We start from the raw sequence: 18,788 nt of genomic DNA, 5'->3' as shown, positions 1-18,788 counted from the left end.
CCTACTAGAATCTCAGACATATTCAAATGTTCATTTAGTCCTGCTCAATTTGTGACCAAGCCAACGTCAACGGATCAGTGCTGGTCGATCAGCCTCTTCCCTTGTTTCTTCACCATCAATGTTTTCTCACCAGTCCAACCCCATGTAAGAAGATTACTACAGTCTTAGTCATAAACAATTTAATTGTTATCAGATATTTTAGTACATATCAAATTGTTTGTGTAAAGCATGGGTGTCCAATCTTAGCTAGGAAAAGCCAGTGTCTTTCCAACCAAGCAGAAGCCACACCTGAGTCTACTGAAATTCAAGATCAACTGATCAGACAGGTGGAATCAGGTGTGGCTCCTGCTCGATTGGTATGAAAACCCGCACCAACACCGGCCCTTTGCAGATAAATTTGGATACCGCTGGTGTGACAGTTAGTGCTCACAGTGAGTTTATTGAAGGTTATACAGCAGTCAAATTGAATTAGACTTCCTAAGGATCTTCTGTGCCAATAACTATAAGAGAATTGGTTGTTTCCTGTCCTAGTTAAAAAAAATAATAAAATCTTCTCCATTACTCTGTTACCCATGTTAACTCATCTTCACCCTCTATCAAATATTAAAGGTCAGCTAGCTCATCTGACAGGCTGACAGGTGAAGGATTTTATCATATGACTTTTTCACATCTCTGAAGCCCATCCAGTGCCTGTACTTTTCCCTACTATACTGTATGCACTATAATATCCTTCTCCGTGTGACTGTCTTGCTGACAGTCTGGTCACATCCTACATTCTATTTTTCCTTATATGTTGCACTGATTCACAAACATCATAGCTATAAATGTAAGTGCAGACACTCTTAATGTTAAAACTCAGGAAGTTATAATATTAACTGTATAATAATATAACAATATAATAATGAACCTTATTTCAATGTAACTTTTTTGATCCAAAATTAAAATTAGACAGGCCTGCTCAGCACACCACAGACACTGGTCGGATATTAACTACTTGATTCTATCATGCACATCTGTATGGAAACATCAGTATGGTTTTTCCACTTTTTCCATTCCAGATTTTTTTTTCTTTAACCAGTCACCTGTCTGTGATCTTATATAGCAACCCTTTAGACTGCTTAAGACTTCTATAATAGTATTGTATATAAACTGCTGCTTCTGTCGCAAAATGAATATAATCATCTATAGGCTTCTTCCATCAGTTTAATTATTAGTACACAATAATCACAACATGAAAATGCTGAAGGATCAAAACATGTCAAATGTCAAAAAATGTCATCTGTTTTTATTTTGGATTTGAGAATTCATCACATCCAAACAGTGGCATGGTGTACAGTTAACCTACATCATAGGGAGGAATCAACCATCCAAACACTCATGAACAAACAGCATCATTAGACAAAAGGGTTAATAGGAGGGGCGAAAAACAGTATGTCAATATTCACAACCCACTAGTACAGACAGACGCACGTTTGGTTTAATGAACGCTGTGTCTATAGAAAGGAGGAATTCTGTTACCTTTAGCATACATACAATCAAGCATACATATAATACACACCCATTAGAGCATACGTTCTCAAACCGACAGAAAAAATCTTCCAGAATTTATGGTCCATGTACAGTCCGTAACGGACAGGAGGACACCGAGTGCCTCAATAAACGTGCAAGTACCATAGAAGATTGGACTAGGCCTTAAATACTGCGATGCATTAGCTAAAACGATAGGTAGAAGGATTATACAAGGGGCAGAAGGTCAAAGCTTTTGTGCAGCACAGTCTCAGGTCATACAGAGAGGAGACACAAATGATAAGAATTACTTGACACACATAAGAAACAGCTGGTAATGATTAAAACCTCAGGATGGTGTGATATGGACTGCAGCCTTCATACATCTGCTATTACTCTCGAATAACAAGTTCAACAGCTCCTACTCATGAGCACTTTCCTCAGGAGAATCCAGTGCAGGCCAACAAGCTGTTTACTGCTAGATGAGGATTAGAGCAGATCTCCCTGATGGTTCAAATTATAATATGATAAACTCCAAGAAAGAAACTTGATCAAAATTAAGACATTTGATCAAAGTCAACAACAATCGATGGGCACCAAAATTATTAATGGTTAAAATTAAAATGCAAGTTAGTTACATAACATGGAAATGTGCTCTTTGTGCTCATATTAGACACTGGAGTCGTAGTTAATGGGCAGTGAATCAGATAAGATCAAGAACAACCAAATTAGCATTACTGATTTAAGATCACTACTAACATCATGTCAGGGGGAGGCAGTGTGTCTATATACATTGTGGATGTCTTCACTGGAGATGGTACATTGTGCGATTCACTGTAATGATTCACTGTAATGACTCACTGTTCAGTGCTAATTTTAATGTAACATTTTATTCTACACAGAAAAATTGCATTATTATAAGTGACAGCTCTCTGATTAAACACATTAATCCAGCATTTTCCAGAAGAGGAAGATGAAGAGCACGAGAGGAAACTCTTTCTGGCCTCCAGGAGGCAGTGCAGGACCTGCTGTAGGACTGAAGACATAGTATCCCGGCTTTCCAAGCAGAGACGCCAGAGGAATCATCAGTAGGGCAGAAACTGGATGTCATTAACGACTCATCACTACTACATCCGACATGAACTCTTAAACAAAGACACTAAATTATATCCTTCCTCACTGAAGTTGGACCCTCAGTACTGCACCTTTTACACCATTATTATTATTATTATTATTATTATTATTATTATTATTATTATTATTATCCAGAGGAGCAGTGGTTGTGGACGGGATGCCAGTCCTTCACACCTAGAGGCAATTAATCTAGCCAGGCATCCTACATGCATGATTTTAGGAGGTAGAGGAAATCCAGAGAATTCAGAGGAAATCCTTGTGGACACAGGGCTAACATGCAAAACTCCACACAGACAGTAACTGGACAAAGGTCTCTTGTGTAGTAAGACGGCAACAATACTCCCTGCACCAGCAAACCTCCCTTTCATTTATACATTTATGCTTAAAACTATTTAAGATACATATTTGAAGCTAACTGAGGCTTAAAGACCCCATTATATTGTTGTGTATGTTTAAGAAGTCATCTTTAAAAGTACACTACATTCAAAGGTACACCTTCCCAGGTATTAAGGACAAAGTATAAAAGGTGCTCATTTGAAGGTACCATCCAAATGTCGAGGAAAGACACAGTTTAGATCAGTTTACATAGGGGATGAATGTTTCTTATCCTCTGTCTGTGGTGCTTTCTTACCGGGGCAGGCCTTAATGCACTAAACCTTAAAACAGCCGCACTGCAATTGGCAAAGTTATATGAGAATGGCTTTCTCATGTTCTCGAGCTTGACATCATATTTTCTATGTCTAAATCAGTGTGTCACAGTAATGCGATGTTAGTAAGTACTAATGAACAACAGTCCATGTATGTTTTTAAAGGACTGCGTAATAGATCTGAGGAAGGCACAACTGCATCGTCATGCACATCTGTCACCAGATTATGAGTGAGGAAAGACAATGTGTAAGGTAAGGCCGAGCTAGCTGAGCAGCAATTAACGACCGTCCGCTAATTACCGGGTGCTAACACAACCAGGTATAAAACGCTGACAGTAAGATAAGGACCGTGTCATTGTAATGCAACATAAAAAGAATGTCACATTGATCAAGGCTAAGACTCAGACACAGATGCCTGTGCGTGTTCGAACCAAAAGCCTTACTAACTAACGAGACAGATAAAGATGGCTGTGCTGTTGATACATTAAGACAAGGGCTCCACTCGCTGAACATCATCATATCGCAAACCAAGCAAAGTGTGCAGTAACAGTACTTTTTTCCCAGCAGAATTTTTCTTGCAACTATACAAGCATTTACAATTAGAGCAGAACAGGCAAGAGCCGGCAAATTAGAGGGCAAAAAAAAATGTGGCCATGTTTGATTATCTGCAGTGAGGATGAGATTAGAGACTGACTGAAGCGGATAATTGGTTCAGTCGGGCAATCATCGTGCCTGAGTAAGAACTCCTCCTCCAAATGCAGTGAGCAGGAGGAGGGTGAGAACTGGAAACCAGCTAAAAAATGAACTGGAATTGATGTGACAGAATGGGGGCAAGTGAGATGTTCCCTGCAGGATCTGCTGTGCATTGGTGGGAATTATCAAGGTGGGATTAACATGACTCTACATATCTCTATATAACCATGTTGGTTAGAAATACAGTGTACTGTACTCAAGCCCTTTAAGATCTCAGGAAAACAACGACTCATGTTAATAACGATATAAATAAGAACGCATTAACGTTATTGAGGATTAATTGGCCATGTATGTGTGCAGTTGTACAATATGTGTATCAAGAAGTGTTTTGTAGGTTTGAGCTTAATTTGGTATCGACTAGATGCTTTTCAATTGTTTTTTTTTTCCCCTAGATTTATTTCAGTAGGCTACAGCATCCTCTCCTACAAACAGTAAGAAAATCTGGTTAAACGTTGTCCTTGCTAGGTATAGCTACTGTATATTTATCTATTATCTAAAAGGATAAAAAACCCACAGATTTTGAGATCTTCAGCATGTCCCTTGTCCTGCTATGTAATAACAGAGAGTTTACTGATCAGAAGAGTTTCCTTGTAGAACCCTTTTCAGAAGCTAAGCACCTTTAAATGTACTGCTGAGGACCAAATTTTCTAAGTGCACCCAAAAAAACCCGAAGGCTCCTTATGAAGAGCTGGAATTGTTTCAGTAGGAATAATCGTCTTGGTCCGGTTCTGTGTGCTGAATATTTATGAGTTTCAGAAATGCTTTTTTGATGAAGACAGAGTTAAGTGGAATATATTTAGAAACAACGTCTCAGACGGCGAACAAAAGTACTCGTATTTATGAATGCAGTCTTTGTTTGCTGTTGTGACTGGATGTTTTGAAATGCAATCTATTCTTGCCTGTTCTGTCCCCAAATATACATGTTTGACATTTAAAAAAGAACATCCTACTTAAAAACTATATACAAAGTAAACTATATCTTTACCACAGGTTTCTTACAATTAGTTGGTGATGGATATTGGTTTCAGTTTCTGCATCTCATATATGTTTACAACTTGGCTAGGTTGTTACTTTACTGAACATCCCTACAAAATAAAAGGCATTAACAATTCAAGTACATTATATCTCTATTTACAACAACCCATGTGGGCAGACTTGGTCACAGGATGCTTTGAGTGACAGTCAGGTTCTTGGGGAGGGGCTACATGGGACCTCCGTCTCTGATAGAGGGACAGAGAGAGAGAGAGAAAGAGATAGATAGATAGATAGAGAGAGAGAGAGAGAGAGAGAGAGAGAGGGAGAGGGAGAGCTCCACCTTCTTAATAACAACACCTCTGGCCGAGCAGTGCAGACAGAACAAACATAGTATTGTTTAGTATTGCTCTACTGTGTGTAACTGGCCTAAGAGGGTGAAATATCATTAACATTACTGATTAAGATGTCGATACACATATATATATCATATACTGTATGTGTGTATTCAAACAGACATACATCTACTATATACTAATTTATACTGTAGGGTCCAAAACTTATTCCACTCTCCAAAAAAAAAAAAAAAAAATCCACTTAATATGTATTATTTAACAATTTGGAGGTTCGTCATACGAATCTGAAATACCTCTGAATATTCAGTGTGCATGCCATTTTTAGACACTGGAATGCCGTATTTTTCAATGAAGCGGTAACACATACAATTAACACAATATTTTTTTGTCCAGCTGAACTTGATAATGGTCCTGTTGGAGAAATATAAGCAGGCAAATGCTTAAAAAAATATTCACTTATGCTGGAACTAACACAAATAAAAGTGTTTAGCAGTGGATTCTTTTAGACCCTACTGTATGTGGTACACAGCTGCTATTACTTTCCAATATATTTTTACCCCTCTACGTGCTAGAAAAGTAAACTTTGTGACTTCATATGCCTTGTTGCCTTAGTAACCACAGCTCACTTCTGTAGTATTCTGAGGCTCATTCTGGAAAAAAAAAAAAAAAAAACTAAAATAAAAAAACAACGTGAAACGTTTCCCCTTCAATTTGGTCTTCATATGGCTGGCTGAATTACACATCAGAGAACCAACCCTGACCCTGACTCTTGGTGGAGCTACATGCTGCCTCCGTGTTTGTCGGCTGTGTTAGAGGAGGGGCTGCTGGGAAAGCTCTTGTCAGTGGGGGTGATGGCAGGGCTGCCCACTCCGGATGAGCCTGAGCTGCTGGAGCGCTGCTGCTGAGAGGGAACGGGGCGTGTGGGCCTTATAGCCGGAGGTCGCAGCTGGGCACCTGGCAGCCTGGCACACAGCGCTGGCTTGAACGTGCTCATCATCATGGTCTCAGCAGCACTAGAGGAGGAGCTGCTCCCACGTCTCAGAGCCGCCTCGGGGTCACGGATGGCGATGGTGTGTGAGGGGCTGGCTGGTTCCGAGCTTATAGGGTTTTTCAGTGGCTCCAGTGTGTCCAGCACCACATCCGGGGCCTGTTTGGCTGTGTTCTGGCGTTCCAGCTCACGCAGCTCATGCAGAGCCGTGCTCATCGTCTTTTCTATGTCCTGCATAATACATAAAAAAGACATTCGTTCTCATAAAAACAGCATGTGCTATCCATGTGTACAGTATGTGTAGATCCATCGACTTATTTGCAAAATTAACTTTTTGCTGCTATGTATAGCGTCTGTGGTGAAGTTACTCTCTCATTCTACTGCGACATGAGCAGGACAATATTTAGAAGAGATGACATCAGATCCACCAACGTACCAATCAGAATTAGCCATCTGCTATATCGCCTATTAACCCAACCACAGAAACTGAATGGACTTCTACCTGCTGTCTGCAGCCTTTGGGTCCTGAGTGTGAGCAAAACTGTATCCAATTAGAATTTTCTTTTTAGGTTCTTGTATATACGTTAGTAATATAGTTTAAATGTGAAATACACTATATGGCCAAATGTTTGGTGGACACTTCCACTCCTCTGGGAAGAGTTTCCACTAGTTTTCTGTGTGGTTTTGTGTTCATCCAGCCACAGGAGCATTAGTGGGTACTGATGTTGGGTGATGAGGTTTGGGGTACAGTCAGTGTTTCAGTTCATCCAAAGGTGTTCAGTGGGGTAGAGGTCAGGACTTCCACTCCAAGGCAAACCACATCTTCATGGACCTCGTGTTGTGCACAAGGGGTTTGTGAAGTGAAACTGTAATGCTACACTATACAAAAACAGTCTAAACAATTACGCCCATTCAGATTTGTATCATCACCAGCTGTGACAGTCAGGTATCCATATTTTTGGCCAAATAGTTTACATGCATCTTGGTAAAGTAGTTGTACTATAATTAAAATCACACCTCTTGTCAAAAAAGGCATGCTGTTTTTTTAATCCAATTTCCATACTCATCCCATATTCAAGACTGGGTAGTGTTTTCTGCCCCATATATTAAACTAAGCACATGTTATCGCCAAGCTTCACTGGATGACCCTAAACAGTTAAGAAGGTGCTAACTGCCCTGTGATACTTTTAGGCAGTTAAACAGGAGGACAGTAAACCCTAGTTTTTCTGTACTAAACTTCCTACAATTCTATATATCACAATTGTTACCATTGCTGACGTTATGTCAGGACTCAACTCAAAGGCCATGTGCCTTTGTTTACGTTCCTCGTCACGTGTCTGTCCCGCCTTCGTCTGCTCCTCCCTGTCTCCACACCTGTTCCTAATCGTGTCTCATTGTCTTTTGTATTTAAGTGAGCCGCGTTGCCGATGGCAGCGCGGAATCATTAGTTACGTTAAGTTACCCTAGTCATTGTTAAGTTTTGTCATGTGTATTATTTTAGTTCTCGTGACACATTATCAATAAAGATGCATAATTTTGTAAAGGCAGAAAAAAGATTATTACCCCTTTTACTCATAATTAAAGTGTAGTTAGGAATTTACATTAATGGAATATATTATTGTTAAATGCTAGTTTTGCTTATGGACACTTTAGTATCCCATGGATTATTTAAACATTTCAGACAGGGTTATCAGTGGCTTTAAGCTTCTTTCTAGCAAGACGTTCATCACTTTCTGGAATACGGTCTGTAGTTGCAGAACAGATTTATAGCAGGGGTTTGAGCTTTGGCTTAGCTGAGCGCTAGGCTTAGCCATAATTTTATCTCAGGGTTCCATATGTCACTGCTGTACTTTATCTACGACATGTATACAGCACCTCAGCTTGGCCTCATATGCTATAAAACTCACTGCTCAGCTTCGCTCGTTCAAACCAATGAGCCTGGCTTATGACTTCACAAGCTGTATGGATGCTAGAATGATAAGAGGTGTTAAACCACACAAGTGCATGGACACAGTCAAGATAACTGAGATAAGGCATACACAGGCACTCACTCAGACACTGACAAGGCAAACATTAAGGTATTTAAAAACTATTAAAGGCAACTATTTAGGGAATATAACCCTTACTGGTAGAATTCCGTCATAATTATGGACAGAACTGATCATATTTTAACTCAGCTGACTATCAGAATTGTCAGTAAACTGAGCATTGCTGAAAAAAATTAACTACACAAAAATGGCATCGCTTTTGGATTTAAAATAACACTTTTTTTCTCATAAACTCTGCCCTTGTGTAGCCCATTTGTTTCACATTAGCTAAAGTGCAAACACTCACTGAGTTACTGAAAGATCATTAGCTGTCTCCTTTGCCTCGGTGCTCAGTATTAAACTGATGCTGAACCAGTGACTCCGTAGCAGACTATTTCTGGTCACATGTGCATGTACAGAGGCCTCATAGACGCTCTTATGATAAATTATGCATACAGTACATAAGCTAAATAAAGGCCAAAGCAAAGAGCTTTAATCAACAGTGGGCCAAACAGGCATGACCTAGCATTTACCAACAGGTTAAACATTTTATAGCAATAATCTGTCTGATTTTTCACATTTAAGCTTTTAGCTGTGGAAAATATACCAAAATCTCTGAAAGTTCCTGACCTCAGCTAAAGCCTCAGCCTCCAGGCTCTTATGATCTCCCAAGCTGCTGTGGCGTGTGCCAGTGCTCGTTCTCAGTGGATGGCCCTCTCCATACACCTTTCTCTCAGGGTAGTTTATAGTGCCAGCACTGCCGAACGTGCCCAGGCGTCTCTTATCAGGACTTTCCACACGGTTCCTGCTGCTCAGCATGGCTTTGTGAGGGCTGCTGGGACATGCGGCTGCACGAGGCGGTGTGTCAGATCCACGTGGGGGACTGTGGCTATCTGTAGCACTGCGGCGCCGTGGGATAGCCGCACCATCCGAACGCAAACGTACCCTTAAATCAACAACAACACATGCACAGTTAATTACACCCTAACAATATCCTTACATGGCCCGAGTTCAATCCTAGTGTTTCTTTCAAAACCTTGAATTTAGATTTTTTCCTTAAATTTGTCATCCATCAGCATGTTAACAACAGTTTCATATTAACTGCAGCACCGATTAAACGACACACTACATGTTTGTATTTCTGTAAAATAATAATATAATCTACTATAATAATATCCCTTTTCACTATCAACAGTGTCAGCAATATGAGCAAACAGCAGGAAGTCAGCAAGTCTGTGTGCTATTGTGTCTCACCTGCCCATCACTGCACTGAAGTTATACTCCGGTGCTGTCTCACACGGTGAATGGAGGTCATTTTTGGAGGAGGACTTGTCATCTAGCAGAGGCCCGCTGCTTGCCTCACTGTCTGCCTTCTGGCTTAGATTATCAGAAAAGGCGTCGTCCCTGAGACAGAAGGGCACAGGCAGAGCACGAGGTTTAGGATGACTCAGAGCACATACTGAGAGGAAGCCTGTTCAGAGTTGTTGTGATTCAATGAAACCACATCTTTTTTTTTTTACATATCCATTGTACTGTAAATGCAAAAACGTTCAGAAATTCATGCTCTTTCTATGTTCTTTACCTTCTGTGGGGAAAAAGTGCCTATGAAGAAAGGCTCTGTCTTAACAGACACCGTACAAGGACATAAAAAAAACCTCATTTTTTTTATTACTTACCAAAACATCAGAACTTTATATTAGCATTTCAGTGCTCAAATGAATTCATTCTATTGTCTCTCAACCAAAAGCTTCCACCTATTTAGGCCTTATTATTATTTTTTTCTTTATCTGGCTTAAAATTCAGGCTTGATTGGCTCCATTCAACCATACAAAGCAAGTAACAAGACCATGAGAACGCAGTGATCGGCACACATCGGGGTTTCAGATGGCTGACCTTCAACTGCTGCTCAGTAACAGCGGAAATGGAAAAGGTTGCGAAAATTTTATTCGAGCAATTGCCGACATTACTGGCTGCCTTTCTGAGACAGAGAACTTTTAGCCCACAGTACAAAAGGCAGTTGATTAGACATATGCCTTTTTATTAGTGCTGTAAAAAATGATGTAATTATGACATGAATTTCTGACCAGTTCTGTAACATCTTTATCATATATTGTAGTGAAATTGCTGCTTTAGGAAAACACACCCCCAGCGTAATGAGTCATCCTTCTCCATAGTGACTGTATGTGTCTGTGTGTGTACAATGATTCAAAACATATTCAGCTTCATTTACCTATTGCAAACTTTATTGTGTTGTGGATTTGAACTTCACTGCCGTTTTTAACTGTTTTTATCTCCCACACTGACACGCTTCTGTTTTTGTCCTGATGATACAGTATAACTTGAGGTCCCTTATAAACTCTGGCATGTGCCTTCTAAACTATTTTAATTGCAACATGTAGACTCCAGTTGAGTTATCTCAAGTAAAAGTAAATCACAGTTAAAGTCAATTAGGCCACAATGTGAGAGCCAAACACAGCACAGGGTCTGAATACAGACAATAACTAATTACTTTTTTAACAGTTTGTCCATTGGAGTGATGCAGAACACGTCATAGAGAAGGGATTCGGTCGTTCCAGTAAAATTTCATAACCTGTGAGTCATGGAGTAACTGTAGTCTTCCTGATGGGTTATGTCAACAAATACATAGGTTATATATGAACCCAAATATATCCATTTGGCTGTGATTCGCATTTGTGTTACTCATGAGATCACAGCCAAACTACACCACTTCACTGTACCTCATCTCACTCGAAGCGTGAAGTCAATTCCGCTCTGAATAACAGTGTCTGCCAAAGTGCCATAAATATAAGTGTTTATTTAAAAAAGGGCAAATCTGTCTATTCGACTTGAATGACTTCTTATTTAAATTCAATTCAATTCACTTTTATTTGTGAAGCAACTTTATAGAAACCTGGATGCAGCTCTAACAGATCTGCCAACGTTACTAACAAGAAAATCCTGGCAGGCAGAGAGCAATCCGAGCATTTTAACACCAAAAGCCCTAGAGGGAAACTGGGACAGCTAAATGCAATACATGGGTGAAATAATCAGCAGTTCCTCCATATTTCCTACTAAACAGACCACATGTTTCCTACTGGCTCACAAGGCTTGTGAATTCAGACAACTGTTCATTTAAATGAGGCTGGTGCAAAGAGTAAGTAAGCACCAGAAGCCAATGGGACATCTTTCATGTGAGCGGCCTTTTCTAATGGGTGAATTTGACTGTCTGACAAGTGCTTTAACTGAAGAAAAAAGTACGTTTTTTTTCTACGGCTGTAGCAAGGGGTTAAAATATTTCCAAATAAACTGTTCATCGTGGCATCTCTACATATTGATACCTACTGTAATGAGCAAACGAGAGTTGCAACTCTACATTGGGACAAAACCTTATGAGGAACCAGACGCAAAATTTCCTAATTTCCTGATGTTTATGGTCACTTATATATTTCAGCCTTGCTCATTAGGCCATTATTTTGCACGCGCCTCACTCCACACACCATCTTCGCATTTCAAAATAATATTCTTTATTAAAAATTTTTAGATTTTTGTTTTAAAAATTTTCAAAACAAAAGCACTTTTCATTTCAACAAAATGAAACCAGTTGAAATGGAGACGTGGTCAAAAAACTGTGCAGCCCCGATAACATCCAAACATTATTACCCTCTACCTTCCTCTTTATAATAATAATAATAATAATAATAATAATAATAATAATAATAATAATAATAATAATAATAATAAAAACATTTTAAGCAAGTCATAACATAAATACACAATTTATTATTACAAATATATGGTACAACACCATAAAAAGTCCAGATTTATGAAAGTTTTCCTGAAAATCACTTAAGCTTATTAAGCAATTAAGCTTAAATGCAGTTTTTAGTTTTATCTCCATGCTTCACAATGTCTCTTCAGCACTATTCTAAACTCTATAAATCTGTCCTGAGTGCTTTGGCTTCATGTAAAGAGATTATTGAGGTGGTTTGTGATGTGTGTGTACTCACAGGTCCTGTACTACGATGTACTGATGAGGGATGAGACCGTCCACACCATTATGTCTGCCTTCCCACCAGTCCTCTGACGCTCTGTGGTAGAGCAGCAGTGATGCGCCCTTCTTAAAGGAGAGTTCTCGGGGTGTGCGTCCTACGTAGTCGAATTTAGCGATTGCTTCTATCTGCTCTACCTCTGGAAAGGGGGGTGGGGATGGGGTGGGGTATTATAACACACACAATCTCAGAAAGATCCCAATGAAAGATTACAATGGGAAAAAAACCCTTATATATGAAGTCCATCCACCTGGGGATGCAATTTCATTTCCTGCTTAAAATAACCCTCAGATCTTTCAATCTCAGTTGTTCAAAATGCAAAGTGGAGAACAGGCTTCATCCAAACCCTAGCAAATTGCCTCCTCGCTCGGTCTGCATGTCATTATTCTAAATAGACAGCAGGCTGCCCTTCTATACCTCTTCAGCTCTGTGTCTCTCTCAGACATGGATGGAGAGCTGGGTCAGGTGCGGTTAAATACATGCACAAAATAAATAGTTTCCCAATGGGGAATATCCCCTTCAACCAGCAAAGCCAATCAGTTTCATTAAGGGCTTCAGTCAGGGGTGAAATTACCTACAGACAGAGCATGGAGGGATAGAAGTGTGGTGATCTCTGCTGCTTTTTGCTCTGTGTATTTGAGCAAAAGGTAACACTCTGACAGTAATCTCTGTCTGTCAAGTGTGCTGGAAATCTGGGCTGTGATGTGTGGACCACAGCAGAGTGGCATGGTTTAAAATTCATATTATACATTATACTGCAGACTGAGTTCAAGGTCTCTCTAGTCACACACACATACCATATACAGAGAGAGAGAGAGAGAGAGAGAGAGAGAGAGAGAGAGAGAGAGAGAGAGAGAGAGAGAGAGAGAGAGAGAGAGAGAGAGAGAGTCCCTCGAGTATATCCCTGCTGGCAAGCTAAAGCCACTGCATGAACTGTATGAGATGTGAATTAGGAGAGAGCTTTTCTCCCTGTGCTGACTCTGCTCTGAGCTAGAGGATTAAATGCAAAAAGAGATACACGTTCAAAATTGTACCACGAGCTGTTTAGGTCATGCACCACACTCATGTGTTTTAAACAATTGAACGGACTGAAAGGGAATACAGATCAAAGCTGTAGACTAGGGATGCATCCATACTGATACTGGTGTCTGATACACTTTTCATTTATACTATACCAGGTGATATTATATGATATAAAAAAACCAAACAAACACATACAAAGATAAATGTCACTGCTTGATTGACACTAAGTAGTGACATCACTGCTTGACTGACACTAAGTAGTGACATCACTGCTTGACTGACACTAAGTAGTGACATCACTGATTGATTACTACTAATTATCACTATTGAGAATGATTTAATAATCAGTTATTTTTAGTTCTAAGACTGATTGAGAAATTATCCAATTCTGTATTATTATTGGTATCAATGAGCAATAAAAGCAATACACTCATGCTCATGATATGTCTGAAAAATTGCGATTCATGAAGAGCTACCAGGAACTGTTTTCCAACCAAAGACAGAGAAGAGAGAGAGAGAGAGAGAGAGAGAGAGAGAGAGAGAGAGAGAGAGAGAGAGAGAGAGAGAGAGAGAGAGAGAGGGGAAACAGGAGCAGCGAGATAATAAGCAGAGCAATAAGAAGCAGATTAGGAGAGGGGAAAGAGAACCTGCAGTGAAAAAAGGCTGGATAAGGAATGTCCTTCTCTCCTCACTGTTCAGTGATTAAAATGCTGGAAAAAGCACTGAGCAAGAATCTTGCCAACAGATTAGCATTTGTGAAGAAGGAGTGTGTGAAGCAGACACAGAGATAGAGGGAGGTTAAGAGCATGAGAGAGATCAAGCCTGGTTCATCTAAGGTTCTTTCCAAAACAGCCATCAAGAGCAATTTAAGGTCTGGCTTGATATCATCTCACTTCCCGCCGGCCAATGAGACGTCTCGCTCGCTCTCTGCTGATGGAAGGGCGAACTTAATGGCTCACAGGCGAGTCAGTCAAAGCAGCACATGCACAATAACAGCAACACAAAAACAATAGCAAAACACAAGATAGACATCTTTTTTAAAATGTTCATATAATACATAATGCTAGTAAACCCTGAGAACAACAAATAGTCTCAAGTCCAACCAAAGTGTAAAATAAAATAATTGAAGCTTTGGTTGGACTTGAGACTATTTGTTGTTTTCAAGTGATCTGGATCCTAAGTGAAAAGGATATGGAGGTGTACAGTAGGTGTGAGACAGTGTTGTGTGGCATTGATTTTTTTTGAGCTTGTGAGTGTTAAAATAATTGTACACTTTCACAGTACAAGCCAAATGAATACTCATAACAGGGTTTAACTATCCAACCGGATGGAAAGATGAACAAACAAATGGAAGCTAAATAAATAATAAGTGTCTGCTGTACCGTCTTCACTGGTGTGTGGCTCAGTTCCGTTGTCCGCCTCATCAATGGTGCCTGGTTCACTGTGCGGGCTATCGCTACACACACACACACACACACACACACACACACACACACACACACACACACACACACACACACACACACACACACACAGCTGTCAATATAAAGAAATTTGCACTATTAAATTATAGTTGATTTCTACTTTTTAAAATATTTTCAACACTGAGATGAAAAGCACCACTACTATGAAAAGCAATGCAAATACACAAAAAAAAATCTAATTCTGTAAATCTCCCAACATGCACCACAGACTCCAACTCAAAGAAAAAAATCGTACTTCCACGTGTTCCCAATCACACATCCTCACTTGCTGACCCTTTATCTCTTTATGTCACATTCAGACACTAGCTGGACGTGAAGTATTCAGGTGAAGCCTTTGATATCTGAGTTTGTTTGCCCAGCTTTTTGCCTTGTGATTCCTGTGTTTTGCCTTATCCTCTGAATACTGCGTTTGACCTTTAATATTACCTCACTTTTTAGATCAGTTTGTATTTCCCTCATTAAAACTGCTCCATCTGTATCCTCTCAGACTTGCATCACCTCTCACCTACAGACTCTAGACAAATCAGATTGGGTTACTTGTCATTTGCAATGCAGACATCAGTCTAAAGATCAGATTTATGAAATGAATTCAATTTGCCTTGCTGTCTGACTTACAGTACATCACTGCTCACTGAGCACTTGCTCACTAGCACTATGAAAAGAGCTTAAGTTTCACCTTCACTACCATTAGGGTTTCATGTGTATAGTATTTTAATAACACAAGCTAATAAATTCACCATTTCATTTGGAACATAAAATTCAGTTAATGTACCAGCAGCAGTGAACCAGCAGCAGTGAAACCCAGATAGTATTGTTCAAGTAACTTTTCACCTGTAAGAGTAAAAACAGCTGAATTTGCTTGACAGGGGATGTGTGATTCCTGTGCACAAAAATTAGCTAAATGTTTTAACATGCACACAACGCTGCAAAACAGATACCTGTCACCACCACAACAATCCAAATATGTGTGTGAGCAGTATCTGCTGGTGTGCATCCATCAAGCTCAAATTAGCCTCATAGAAGAGCATTATTTTGTCACATATACATTACAGCACAGTAAAATGCTTTCCTCACATATCCCAACATTGGAGGTTGGTGTCAGAGCACAGAATCAGCCAAGATACAGCGCCCATGGATCAGTAAGGTTCAAGGGCCTTGCTCAATGGCAACTTGGCAGTGCTGGGACTTGAACCCCAATCCTCCAGTCAACAACCTGGATCCAAGCCATTGCTGCTCTCATGGTCAGCATTCTGTTGTAAAGCGTGTTAAAGATCAACCTCCTACTTGTGTACTGTATGTGGACTAATCTGTGGCACAGAAACTGTTAAATAAATTTTTTGTTTACACGACAGTCTTTAAACCTTACATTTGTAAAATTCTCTAGTTACCTGTCACTTATTAGTCTAGATAGCTTGTTAAATGTGTTAATACACATTAAGTGATATGCACAACAGACAATTGTAGAGATGCCAATAAGCCTACAAAGAATGTCTATGGACTGGGGGAGGAAACTAGAGTGTCCAGAGGAAACCTTTAAAAACACATGAAGAGCACACACTCACTCACACACACACACACATACACACACACACACACACACTCCCTCACACACACACACACACACACACACACACACACACACACACACACACACACACACACACACACACACACACACACACTCACTCCCTCACACACACACACACACACACACACACACACACACACACACACACACACACACACACACACACACACACACACACACGCACACACACACATTCCCAGACGTGCAAAGCTAACTAAGCCTCCATGCCCTGGCAAATAAAAACTTTTAACAACAAATATAACCTAATATAAACTAGTGAAACATAATCTGGTTGTCACAGGCACAAAATCCAGCATTTATCATGACACATTAAACTTAGACATCCTCAGCAACCATGCTAAATCACTTATAGTCCAGTTCTTACCAGTACTCCTCTCCTCCAGTCATGCACTTCTCATAAACAGGGCCCTCAAGTTCCCTGTGGCTCGGGAAGATGACCTCACTGTGCATGATGATGGTCTTGATGACTTCGTTTACGTGGGCCTGACAGGCCACAGGGTCCTGGCTGTCCGGGATGGGCATCAGAGTGGGTCCGAAGCAGATGGCCAGGTTGTAGGGATCCATCATATTCTCATCACTGTACTGCGACAGACTGGTGGTGGTGGGGTGAGAGAACAGATACACGCAGATAAATAAGTCTATAAATAGGCTTCCGATCATACAGGGGATCTGGAAAGCTCTAGCAGTAACAAGGTATAACCTTGGAATAAGGTTTGAAGCATCAGCTAAACTAAATGTTGGGAAATTTTACTGGCAGGTAATACCTGGGAAAGATATTGTAATATACTGTAAAGTATATTTGAGTCTATTGAAAAGTGACACTTGAGCTATCTTGGCATAATTCAACTAGAATCTTTTTATTTAAAGGACTGCAAAGAAATGAAGTGACGGTATTTACATTTACAGCATTTGGCAGATGCCCTTATCCAGAGTGACATACATAAGTGCTTAAATCTCTAACATTGGATACAATAATGTGGCTCACTGGGTTACATACTTAAGATACCATGAGTTTAAAACATTGTTCAAATTGGAAAAAGTGTCAAAGGTTGTGTTTTTTTTTAATGCAAAAGATGGGGAAAGAAGTGCTAGTTGAAGTGTTTAAAGGGATACTCCTACTTTTAATAATAACAAATCTCTATCTACTGCATCTGCATATGTCCAACTTCCATAGACAAAAATGTCAACCTGCTTTTTTTAAGGGTGGTTGTCAATAAGTGTTTATAATAAAACACTTGTTTGTGCAAAGCTTTCCTCAATATTCATTGGTGAAAATAAACTAGCAAGATAATTCTATGTCTTAATATTTCTATTCATTTTATTTATAACTTCTAAAATTTAGTCTATTTCAATGCGAGTTCAAAAGAAGGAGTGACCGAGTTTTTATGTGTTACGGTGTGTTACTGTGTCCGTGACAAGCTGGAGGTCTGGATAAGAAGTGACTAGTGTTTCAAGTGGAAGATTTCCTAGACAACGCTGCTCAAAGTAAACATGGAATTGTTTCATTTTCTGTCACATAAACACCACGACACTAGAGATTTCATAAGTGCCTACAAAAGAAAACTGTCTATCTGGATGCTTGTGAACTGAACCATTAATCCTTTTGACCTGCACAGATGTTTATGATTTACAAAGCTGTCCTCCTAACGTCGTCTGTCATGTTCTTATTACGTCGGCTGTGCTAGTACATTTCCTGTGACGGACAAGCTAATAGCACACACTTAGCCTCAATATCCAGGTGATAATTTTGACTGGATTTATTGCACCACTCTGAAGAAATTGCAAGCTCTCTCACTCTGCAGGTACGAAAAACGCGGTAAAGTTCAAGTCATGATTTAAAGAACCGCGGAGGCCTGACGAGGCAAAACGTATCGACGTATCGTTCCACTTTCTGCCATTCGAGGTGTCTACCACCAATTGGATTCATTCAACTCAATTCCACAGTGACATTATTCTGCATCCAGGCACCTTTGAAACTAAACACTATTAAAATGCTGAGCTGAAAATGCTGCAGGCTCAGACACAGTGAAAAAAGAACATAAATGAAGAAGCTGTCCAGATAAAACTTCAGGATGCGAAACTGAATTTTCTGTTCTGCAGGGGAAAGGGTGCAGCAGAAGCATTAATAATAGTATAATAAAACAAGACAGCTATAGTACAGCAGAGAGCAATGGCTTTTCACTGGCATAAATAAATTCTAAAGTACTGTAGACACTCACACGCAGCAATGAATAGGACAT

At 39.8% G+C, this 18,788-nt stretch overlaps 1 protein-coding gene across 3 annotated transcripts in view; it reads right to left on the bottom strand.

Moving 5' to 3' along the window:
* Positions 1–1,265: 1,265 nt before the first annotated feature.
* srgap3 (SLIT-ROBO Rho GTPase activating protein 3) overlaps positions 1,266–18,788 on the bottom strand; it is a 108,289-nt gene continuing 90,766 nt past the window's right edge. For all 3 annotated transcript variants that reach the window (XM_027146632.2, XM_027146633.2, XM_027146634.2), the window contains 6 exons: positions 16,913–17,140; positions 14,838–14,911; positions 12,391–12,571; positions 9,638–9,787; positions 9,014–9,329; positions 1,266–6,587 (listed from right to left, as the gene is read on the bottom strand). In XM_027146632.2, the coding sequence (XP_027002433.1) occupies positions 6,147–6,587; positions 9,014–9,329; positions 9,638–9,787; positions 12,391–12,571; positions 14,838–14,911; positions 16,913–17,140 (1,390 nt within the window). In that variant the 3' untranslated portion in view covers positions 1,266–6,146. The remainder of the gene's footprint in view (positions 6,588–9,013; positions 9,330–9,637; positions 9,788–12,390; positions 12,572–14,837; positions 14,912–16,912; positions 17,141–18,788) is intronic.

Source organism: Tachysurus fulvidraco, chromosome 5 (genome assembly GCF_022655615.1).
Source record: "Tachysurus fulvidraco isolate hzauxx_2018 chromosome 5, HZAU_PFXX_2.0, whole genome shotgun sequence".
Lineage (NCBI taxonomy): Eukaryota > Metazoa > Chordata > Actinopteri > Siluriformes > Bagridae > Tachysurus > Tachysurus fulvidraco.
This window is presented reverse-complemented; position numbering and strand designations above follow the sequence as displayed.